Here is an 11,547-nt window from a genome sequence, read left to right as displayed (position 1 = left end):
AACATTTTATGTTTCAAAAATAAAAAATATATTTATATTTTAATAAATAAATGAATAACCATAACTAGGGCTTTTAGAAGTGACATTTAAATTTTTTTCAGGTAGATTCTCTAGCACAAAGAATTGAAGGAAGTCAACATCAATGATTAGATGCTGTATAATGTGTTTAGACCCAGGATTAAATTTGTTGAAATCACAAGTGATGCTATATAGTGGTTATATTTATGTTATTTTAATTATTTATTTTAAGATGGCAACAGAGAGAAAATTGACGTTATGGGCCTTCTGACTGGATTGATTGCTGCTGGAGTATTTTTGGTTATTTTTGGATTACTTGGCTACTATCTTTGTATCACTAAGTGTAATAGGCTACAACATCCACAGTAAGTACTAAGTAAAATTATTTAATTCATTAGTAGACATCCTATATTATTATTTTAACAATGGGTCAAGCAAATGGCTGCCTATTTTCTTAAATAAGCCTTTTATTTTGGAAGAATTTTAGATATATAGGGAAGTTGCAAAGATTGGTACAGAGAATTCCCATATATCCATCACCCAATTTCCCACATTGTTAATATCTTATATTACCATAGTAGATTTATCAAAACTAAGAAAATGACATTGGTTCATGACTATATAACTAAACTCCAGACTTTGATTTCAGCAGTTTTCCCACTGGTGTTCTCTTTCCGTTGCAGGATCCAGTCAAGGTACCACATTGCATTGAGCTGTCATGTCTTCCCAGCCTCTCTAGTCTGTGACAATTGTTTGGTCTCCTAATTTAACATTTACATAAAGTACCTAATGATGCTATTTCTAAGGTCCTTTGAAAGAATACAAGAAGTTTCACATATGTCAGCTTCATTTTTCAGTATTTCCTTCTTAAGCAAGAGGCAGATACCAGGGTCCTCACATTCTTTCCAGAGGCAATAAGTCCTGTAGTTTACTCTGAGCCACAGAGTTAACAGATCCACATGGCTACCCAAACAGAAACAGTGTAACTGGCTTTTAAATTCAACTATTTTTATTAACACTTTAAATTGAAGTTAATAAAATGAAATGGTTACCAATTGAGGATCACAGCACATTGATAAAGCTTCAAAAAGATTCATAAAGGCCATAATTGGTTGCATAATAGAAGCTCAGCATCCTTATTGAAATAAAAAGTACTGATTATCTTCCCAGTTAAGTATGGCTGAGTAGGTGTAGAAACAATCTTATTTAAAAAAAAAAGAAAGAAAGAAAGAAAAAAAAGCAGCAGATGCTAAACAGGCTATTAGAAATTGATACTTATTTATCCCTATTCACACTTTCAAATTCTATGAACAAGCTCAAGGTGGCATCATGTGTACTTTTTTTTATGGTAACGATCATTTTACTTATCTTTTCAGCAAAATGGGCAGTGTTTTTGTATCCCTCCAAAAGAATGGAAAGTATTGTTTATCATATATATTAGAAGACTCTTTGTCTTCTAAATTAATAATAGTTTTCAATTCATATCAACTAAAATTTAAATTTTACATAACAATTGACCTGTATTGTTCAGAAAAATGTCAGTGTCATGAAAGACACAGACAGGCTAAAGAACTAACTGTTCCAAATTAAAGTAAATGACATGACAATTAATGCAATGTGTGATCCTGGTCTGAATCCTAAACCAAAAAAATAAATTGCTAAAAAGGAAAATTTGCCCAGCATGGTGGCTCACACCTATAATCCCAGCACTTTGGGAAGTCAAAGTGAGAGGATCGCTTGAGGCCAGGAGTTCAAGACTCAAAACCAGCCTGGGCCACATAGTGAGACTCCTATCTCTATAAAAAAAAAATTTAAAAATTAGCTGGGCAGGGTGGCCTGAGCCTGTAGTCCCATCCGCTTGTGGGGCTGAGGTGGGAGGATCATTTGAACCTGGGAAGTCAAGGCTGGAGTGAGCCATAATTGCACCACTGCATTCCAGCCTGGGCAACAAAAAACAAAAAACAGAAAAAAGGAAAATTTAGGAGAAAATTTGGATATAGCTACATATTAGATAATAGTAATGAACCAATGTTAAATATTCCGAATTTATGTGAAGATCTTTTCAAAATACTTCATTCTGTAGTGGTTCTAAAATTCTTGTGGCAGTCACAGTAAAAAACAGAAGCTAATTACAACATGGCATCAAAAATTATGTTTAATTAGTTAAATATATAGAGTTTTTGTCCATTTTAAGAGAGGATTGTGCAACTATTCAAGTCTAAATACAATATAAAAATGGCCTATAAGAAACTAGAAGACTTTAATCATAACTGTTTAATTGGTTTAAGGTTTTTCTTCATTGTTTCGTATCAGATATAAATTGAAAATAAAATGACATGTATAGGAAGGGCACCAAATTCAGAATTTGGAGGCAAAAACTCTCATATTAATTTTGCCACTACTTATGGAGCTTGAAGCAAATTCATTGATTTTTTAAAGATCTTTCCTCATCTAAAAGAGGAATGAAGGGAATAGACTGTGATTCCTCTTAAAGTTCCTTAATATTTTTTTATTTTGCCAAAGATGAGAATAAATTTTTTGCCCTTGATTATATTCTCAGAACTAGAGTTTTTAAAGTTATTTATTAAAAAGAAGCTTGGCCGGATGCAGTGGCTCACACCTGTAATCCCAGCACTTTGGGAGGCCAAGCCGGGTGGATCACCTGAGGTCGGGAGTTCAAGACCATGCTGACCAACATGGAGAAACCCCGTCTCTACTAAAAATACAAAATTAGCTGGGCATGGTGGCCCATGCCTGTAATCCCAGCTACCCGGGTGGTTGAGGCAGGAGAATCACTTAAACCCAGGAAGCAGAGGTTGTGGTGAGCCAAGATCAAGCCATTGCACTCTAGCCTAGGCAGCAAGAGTGAAACTCTGTCTCAAAAAATTAATTAAAAACTAAAAGAAACTTTTACATATATACACATGTAAATGAAATTAGTAAATATAAAAGATACATTTTCCTCTAAAATTTAATAAAAATATTTTCTCTTGAAGAAAGTTTATTATCATTATCATTATTATTATTTTGAGACAGAGTCTTGCTCTGTTGCCCAGGCTGGAGTGCAATGGCGTGATCTTGACTCACTGCAACCTCTGCCTCCCAGGTTCAAGCAATTCCCCTGCCTCAATCTACTGAGTAGCTGGAATTACAGACGTGTGGCACCACACCCAGCTAATTTGTGTATTTTTAGTAGAGACGGGGTTTCACCATGTTGACCAGGCTAGTCTCCAACTCCTGGCTTCAAGTAATCCATCTGCTTCAGCCTCCCAAAGTTTTGGGATTACAGGCATGAGCCACCACGCCTAGCCAGAAGAATGTTTAAAGTAGGTTGTTTCATTTCATCTAGTATTAATGGCTTAAAAAATCATTTCCATTGTGATAAGAGCATCTGAAAATGTGCTGATTATGGAGGCTAAGGTCTTTAAAAAGATTTTATCCTGTTTTTTGCCTACAAAAGTAATACATGCATTATTTTAAAATTCAAATGTTATAGAAAAATATAATATAAAAAATGAAAGTCCTCATAATCCTACTTTTCAAAAATTACCACCATTATGAATTTGGTATGTAAAACTCCAGATTTTTTCCTATGCCTTTACTATTCAGTTGGTGCAAAAGCAATTGTGGTTTTTGCCATTTAAAGTAATGTCAATTGCTTTTGCACCAACCTAATAACATATTTTATGTTTTAAAAAGAAATGTTTGTTACATGTCCTCCTTTGCAACTTGCCTTTGGCACTGAACAATGTAGTTTAAATATATTTCCAGTGCAGTACATTTTTAAAAAATAGTAAAATATATGTAACATAAAATTTACCATCTTAACCATTTTTAAGTATACAGTTCAGTAGTGTTAAGTAGATTCACTGTTGTGTAACCAATCTCCTGTTTTTCTATTTTGTTTTTTTATTTTGCAACAGTGAAGTTCTGTGCCCAGTGAACAAACTGTTTCCCATTCTCCCCTCTCCCTAGGCTCTAGCAACCACTATTTTACTTTTTGTCTCTGAATTTTACTACAATAACACCTCATATAAGTGGGATCATACAGTATTAGTCTATTTTTGACTGGTTTATCTAGCACAGTAATTCTCAACCATTAATAGAGTCTCTTCAAAATGTTTTATTGCAGCATTTCATTTATGTTTGATGAAGTTTTTTAAAATTCTAAAATATAGTAAGATGTGATTCCTTTCTAAAATACGTTAGTCCTAGCCTCGCTCCTGTTTCTGGGAGAGACCACCAAGGTGTATTTTCCCTATCCTAGAAATAGATATGGTATAGTGGTTCACTGTGTGAGCTCTGGAGCCAGACTGCCTGGATTCAAAACCCTGATACGCCACTAACTAGCCATTTGACTTTGGATATGTTACTTAAACTTATACTCTGCCTCAGTTTCTCTGTGAGTAAACTGAAGGTAATAATCTGAGCCACCACGTTACATAGTTCCAGAGAGTTGTCATTCACATGGGCTATAGTATGAGCGGTACCTTCTGGTTTTGTGCAATATGGTAGCTCAGATAATAACAGTATGTATCTCATAAGGGACTTATGGGATTTAAATGATGTGATACACAAAGAGTACTTAAGAGAGTGCTTGGTAGCAAGAGTAGCAAGTACTCAATAAATGTTAGCTATTATTATTATTATTATTATTATTATGAGACGGAGTCTAGCTCTGTCACACAGGCTGGAGTACAGTGGTGTGATCTTGGCTCACTGCAACCTCTGCCTCCTGGGTTCAAGCTATTCTTCTGTCTCAACCTCCCAAGTAGCTGTGATTACAGGCACCTGCCACCACACCCAGCTAATTTTTGTATTTTTAGTAGAGACGAGGTTTCACCATGTTGGCCAGACTGGACTTGAACTCCTGACCTCAAATAATCCTCCTGCCTTGGCCTCCCAAAGTGCTGGGATTACAGACATGAGTCACCACGCCAGGCCCAGCTATTATTATTATGAATTTGCAAACTAAGATTTTTCTAAAAGCTTTCACTGGAATGTTTATGTATTCCCATCCAATGTTTGTATTTCTTTAAAAATATGTCTGGACTGGGAATGAACTGCAGATTCTCCAATGTTCATATAAAATTAAAACATATTATCAGAAGGTAATATAGGTAATCAGAAAGTATTATATTGCAAATAAGTTTTCTTCAAATTTGGTAGAGCTACAAAAATTTTATTTGGCATATGAAATCTCCCTAGCTTACCTGGCCTTTATGATCTTGTAAAAAAAAAAAAAAAGAGAAAAAAAGAAAAAAATCTCCCTAAGCTGTATTTATAACCGTCTTCCACATCACCTGCTGTTGCTAACCATATACTGTACACCACTTTCACACTACCTTCTCTTTAATACTCTCACTATTTGTATAGTGTATTATGGCACATAAAGGAGATTACATGGAGAGATTACCATTTGAGTGACACAACTACATAACAAAAAAGCAACTTGGATATAAACTTGTAAGATAGAGAACACTCTTCTTATAAATGGCTAGGAATGTCAAGCAGGCATACCACAAGTGTGGGATATAACTAGTCACTTTGGCAGACATGGGTTTTAGAGGAATTAACTAGGAAGGGGTGTTTCAAGAAAGTGGACCCACAGGAGTGGGTACTACCAAGGCTCATATAGGAGATGATAAGCAAAATAGTCTTGACCAAAGATTTTTTTAAAAAATAATTGTAGGCCAAGGCCAGGCACAGTGGCTCGTGCCTGTAGTCCCAGCTTTGGGAGACTGAGGCAGGAAAATCGCTTGAGCCCATGAGTTTGAGATCAGCCTGGGCAACATGGCAAAACCCCGTCTCTACTAAAAATACAAAACAAAAATTAGCCAGGTGTGGTAGTGCGTGCCTTTATACCCAACTACTAGGCGGGCTTAGGTGGGAGGAGCACCTGAGCCTAGGAAGTGGAAGCTACTGTGAGTCGTGATCATGCCATTACACTCCAGCCTGGACACTGGGAGAGAGACCCTGTCTTCATAATAAAAATAATAATTATAATAATAATAATTATAGAGACAGGATCTCACTATGTTGCCCAGGCTGATCTGGAACTCCTGGCCTCAGGCAGTGTTCCTGCCTCTGCCTCTCAAAGTGCTAGGATTACAGGCATGAGCCATGGGGCCAAGCCCTTGACCAGAGATTTAAGAGCTGCGATAAAGAGTAGTGAGTGACTGGGGAAATTGTTGGATCATTGGAATGGCAGCCATGAATTTACATTTGAGTTGCCAGACACGAGGTGGACCACTTAAGCAGAGGATTAAAAGGAAAAATAGCCTTTGGGGAAGGTTTTTGAAAATGTGATAATATGCTAGGTTCTAGGAACACAGTGGTGAGTAAAACAAGCATAGTGCCTGCCCCCATGGGTCTTATACTCTGGTTTTCTTAAGTAATGTGTACTAGAGCTGGGAGAAACTGGAAGACAGAGGAAAACCAACAAGGATGTTGGTGTGGTAATTCAGATGTGAGGTCATGAGTTTGGACCTGTCTTCAAGGAAAAAGAAGCTGAAGAACTTGATGCCTGATTAGAAAGAACTTGGGGCCGCACACGGTGGCTCATACCTGTAATCCCAGCACTTTGGGAGGCCGAGATGGGCGAATCACAAGGTCAAGAGATTGAGACCATCCTGGCCAACACAGTGAAACCCCGTCTCTACTAAAAATACAAAAATTAGCTGGGCATGGTGGCACATGCCTATAGTCCCAGCTACTCGGGACGCTGAGGCAAGAGAATCGCTTGAACTCGGGAGGCAGAGGTTACAGTGAGCCGAGATCACGCCACTGCACTCCAGCCTGGCGACAGAGTGAGACTCCGTCTCAAAAAAAATAAATTAAAAAAAAAAAAAGAACTTGGGAGTGTTGGAAGAATATGACTTGAACCTAAGCTTCTGTGCTGAAGAAATATATATGGAAGCTGGGAGAAAGAAAACAAAATTTGGATTTGACAGGACAAAATGGTTCATATTTTATTTATTTTTTTGAGACAGAGTTTCACTCTTGTTGCTCATGCTGGAGTGCAATGGCGCGATCTCCGCTCACTGCAACCTCCGCCTCCTGGGTTCAAGCAATTCTCCTGCCTCAGCCTCCCAAGTAGCTGGGATTACAGGCATGCACCACCATGCCTGGCTGATTTTATATTTTTAGTAGAGACGGGGTTTTACCATGTTGGTTCAGGCCACTCTTGAACTCCTAACCTCAGGTTATCCACCTGCCTCAGCTTCCCAAAGTGCTGGGATTACAGGTGTGAGCCACTGCACCTGGCCAAAATAGCTTATATTTTAAAGATAGCTCAAGAAAGGATAAAACAACAAAGAGACTAATAACCCACATTTTTTTAATGAAGGACTTGAATGGACATTTCTCTAAAAATATATGAATAGCCAACAAGCACTTGAAAGGTGTTCAACATTGTTAGACATTAAGGAAAGGAAAATTAAATCAAAACCACAGTGAGAGTCAGCTGCAGTGGCATGCACCTGTAATTCCAGCTATTCCAGAATAGTTGGCATAATAATTTTTAAAATAACAAGTATTGGCGAGGATATGGAGAAATTGAAACCTCATATGCACATTGCCAATAGGAATGTAAAACGGTATAGCCACTGTGGAAATCAGTTTGACAGTTCCTCAGAAAGTTAAATGTAGAATTACTATATGACCCAGCAATTTCACTTCTAGATTTGTATTCAAAAGCATTGAAAACAGGAACTCAAACAGATACTTGTACACCAATGTCCACAGTAGTACTATTCAATATATATAAGGGTTGATGAAAATAGCCCAAGTGTCCATCAAAATGTGGTGTATCCATGCAATGGAATATTCAGCCATAAAAAAGAATGAAGTTCTGATGTGTGCTACAATATGGATGAACCTTGAAAACATGATACCAAGTGAAAGAAGCCAGACACAAAAGAACAACTATTGTATGATTCCATTTATATGTAATGCCTAGGATAGGCAATATCTAGGATAGGCAAATTCATAGAGACAAAAAGTAGATTAGAGATTACCTTGGGCTGGGAGGATAGGGATACCTTAGTCTATTTGTGCTGCTATAGCAGAATACTTGAGGCTGGGTAATTTATAAGGAACAGAAATTTCTCTCTCATAGTTCTGGAGGCTGGGAAGTCTAAGATCAACGAACCAGTAGGTTGTATATCTTATAAGGACCCAGTCTCTGCTTCCAAGATGGTGCCTTGAACACCGTATCCTCTAGAGGGGAGGAACATTGTTCCTCACATGGCAGAAGAGCAGAAGAAAGAGAGGGCACTACTCCTGCAACCCTTTCTTACAGCAACATTAATCCATTTATGAAGGCAGGACCCTCGTGACCTAAAAGCCTCCCAAAAGGCCCCACCTCCTAATACTGTTGCATAGAGGATTAAGTTTCAACACGAGTTTTGAGCGAGGCCGAAACGGGTGGATCACCTGAGGTCAGGAATTCAAAACTAGCCTGGCCAACATGGTGAAAACCCGTCTCTACTAAAAAAAAAAACCAAAAAACAAAAAACAAAAATTAGCCAGGTGTGGTGGCGAGCACCTGTAATCCCATCTATTCAGGAGGCTGAGGCAGGAGAATCACTTGAACCCGAGAGGTGGAGGTTGCAGTGAGCTGAGATCATGCCATTGCACTCCAGCCTGGGCAACAGGAGTGAAATTCAGTCGCAAAAAAAAATAATAATAATAAGCCAAGAAATTAAAAACAAGACCTTTTCATTTCTTAGTTCCTATATTTTGTGGAGGGAAACAGGCATCATAGGATGTTGCCAACTGGAGATGATATTAGTGCATACTTTCTGATTTCAGTCATGTGAGATTGTGACGTGTAAGAAAACACTGTGTAGATATTTAATGACTGATGTAATTATCACATTGTTTCCATACATTAAATTTTGAAAGTCAACATGGAAAAATTTATTCATTCAGATGAAATATCTGTCTCCTCCTTTATCCTGTAAGCCAACAAATAGAACTTTTCGTCATGAGGTAATGAATGTGGCAAGTGACTGCCTACCATGAATACATTCCAGACTTCTGACAGAGGAGGAATTGTGTTGAGCCCTCTAAGTAAACTTGTGATCCTCTCAGTCACCTCTCAACTATTGAAGGGCCGATTGTCCAGTTCCTGGATTTACACAGACCTTTTGCTTTTCTTCTTTCTCTGCAATTTTTCTCTCTCTTTCCCTCCAAATCAGATCTCATTATTACCTCAAAAGGAAAAATGGTACTCTAAGAGACATATTGACTGATTTAATTTGGAAAAGTTGGCAGTATTTTGGGCCTGCTAAACTGTTTCTTGATGGGAAGAATATTATAAATTTTGACTAGAAGTTAGGGGTTATCTATGCATTTTTTCCCTTCTTCCTTTTTTTTGGAGTACATAGTAGGTATATGTATTTATGGGGTACATGAGATGTTTTAATACAGGCCTGCAATGTGAAATAAGCACATCATGGAGAATGGCTTATCCATCCCCTATGCATCTTAATTATTTCATTAGCCATAACTATAGGAAGTTAATGTATATATAGATACTTTATAAACAGCCTAAATAGATCGATTTATTAATGTCTAAATCATAATTTGTACTTCACAAGTGAGAAAGGAAAACCATAGGTTTAAGACCCCAGACCCATGTTGCATTTCACTGGCTGACAAGGTTTAGTGAAAATGGTGAGACTTGAGCAAGATGCATGGAAATCCATATATATATATAAAGATGCATGCTCAATCCATATATATTTTTTTAAGTGTTAGGCTTAGATTAGAGTAGAGGGGAGAAAAGATATTTCGAGAAAGGGAATGATACCAGTGAAAGCACAGAGAAGGGCTGAGAACTTACCGCCCATACAGGGGAGTGTAAAGAAGCTGCCTTGGTAGGGCAGAGAGCTGTAAAAAATAAGGTGCGGCTGCAATAAAAGAGGCTTTGAAGAGAAGGCACGGGACTTAGAACTTGACTCAGCCGGAAGTACGCTGCGGGTTTGGCTTCTGAGAAGAATGACATGAAGAAAGTACTGCTTAGGAAGGATTGGCCAGGCAGCAGGACTGCAGGAGGGAACGGAGGAGAGGGACAGGCATCAACCTGTTGTGATTACCTCTGTGACATCTATTTCCTTGGTCTGGAACTGTGCCACCTTTCAACAAAGCCTGAATTTGGTTTTGGTTTCACATCCTACTTTCAAAAAGTTTTAATCCAGGAGTAAGAGAAAAGGAAATTCACTTGTTTTGAGTCCTTATTCTAGCGCACCAGACACTGCTAGAAGCTTTCCATGCATCTTGCTCAATCCACACAAACCAACTCTGTGGAGACAGCTGTTATTAGCCCCATTTGAGAGAGGAGAAAATTGAGGTTGGTAACTTGCCTTTGGTCACATAGCTGGGAAATGACAGGATCAGATTTCAAACCCATGTCTGACTTCAAAGCTCTTGGTCTTTCCACTGTACCAAGACTTTCAGAGTCTGGGGGTAAAATAAAACTGCTGTGTTAATACATTGTGTTTAATGTTTATTAAGATAGTCAGTTGGATTTTTAAATATCATCATCTCAACCTAAAAATGCTACCTTTCCTAGACCTAAATGTTGTCTCTCTGCTTAGCTCGTCAGCCGTCTATGAAAGGGGGAGGCACACTCCCTCCATCATTTTCAGAAGACATGAGGAGGCTGCCTTGTCTCCATTGCCGCCTTCTGTGGAGGACGCAGGATTACCTTCTTATGAACAGGCAGTGGCGCTGACCCGAAAACACAGTGTTTCACCACCACCTCCATATCCTGGGTACACAAAAGGATTTAGGGTATTTAAAAAATCTATGTCTCTCCCATCTCACTGACTACCTTGCCATCTTGGTATAAGAAATTTGTGTTATTTCATAGGCCGGGCACAGTAGCTCATGCCTGTAATCCCAGTACTTTGGGAGGCCAGGAGTTCAAGACCAGCCTGGTCAACATGGTGAAAACCGTTCTCTACTAACAATTCAAAAATTAGCTAGGCATGGTGGGGCATGCCTGTAGTCCCAGCTACTTGGGAAGCTGAGGCAGGAGAATTGCTCGAACCTGGGAGGCAGAGAGGTTGCAGTGAGCTGAGATCACGCCACTGCACTCCAGCCTGGGCGACAGAGCAAGATTCCATCTCAAAAATTAAAAAAAATAATAAAAAAAAAGAAGAAGAAGGAGAAATTCATGTTATTTGAATGGTTTGTTCTCCCTAAACCAAAAAAGACATGACTAGCCAACTTTTTATGACAAACTGCAAGGAATAAAGGAAGAATAAGTCCATGTACTATACCACAGAAGTTCTGTCTGCATCTTGGACCTGAATTTGACCATTATCAGCTTGACAAGAGATTTTTTGACTCGATATCCTTGCAGTTAAGAAGAAAGCGCTTTTTTGTAATTTTTTTAATAGTTAAAAAAAATCTTTGTTATAAAGAGCATAGGTAGAATTAGTGAACTCTGTGGATCTTTTGTACAGATAAAGGCTGTAGATTTCTTGTGTTGAATATTAAAAAAGCAAGAATGTCCAA

General features: G+C 38.2%; 1 protein-coding gene across 1 annotated transcript in view; it reads left to right on the top strand.

The window, feature by feature from the left end:
* The window catches only part of PRRG4 (proline rich Gla (G-carboxyglutamic acid) 4 (transmembrane)), a 21,876-nt gene extending 10,714 nt beyond the window's left edge, over positions 1 to 11,162 (top strand). The window contains exons 5-6 of the mRNA XM_011965574.1: positions 251 to 383; positions 10,623 to 11,162. Coding sequence (XP_011820964.1) covers positions 251 to 383; positions 10,623 to 10,854 — 365 coding nt within the window. The 3' untranslated portion in view covers positions 10,855 to 11,162. The remainder of the gene's footprint in view (positions 1 to 250; positions 384 to 10,622) is intronic.
* The last annotated feature ends 385 nt before the right edge of the window (positions 11,163 to 11,547 follow it).

Source organism: Mandrillus leucophaeus, unplaced genomic scaffold (genome assembly GCF_000951045.1).
Source record: "Mandrillus leucophaeus isolate KB7577 unplaced genomic scaffold, Mleu.le_1.0 Scaffold73, whole genome shotgun sequence".
NCBI lineage: Eukaryota > Metazoa > Chordata > Mammalia > Primates > Cercopithecidae > Mandrillus > Mandrillus leucophaeus.
The sequence above is the reverse complement of the archived record's forward strand: the minus strand, read 5'-3'. Positions and strand labels throughout refer to the sequence as shown.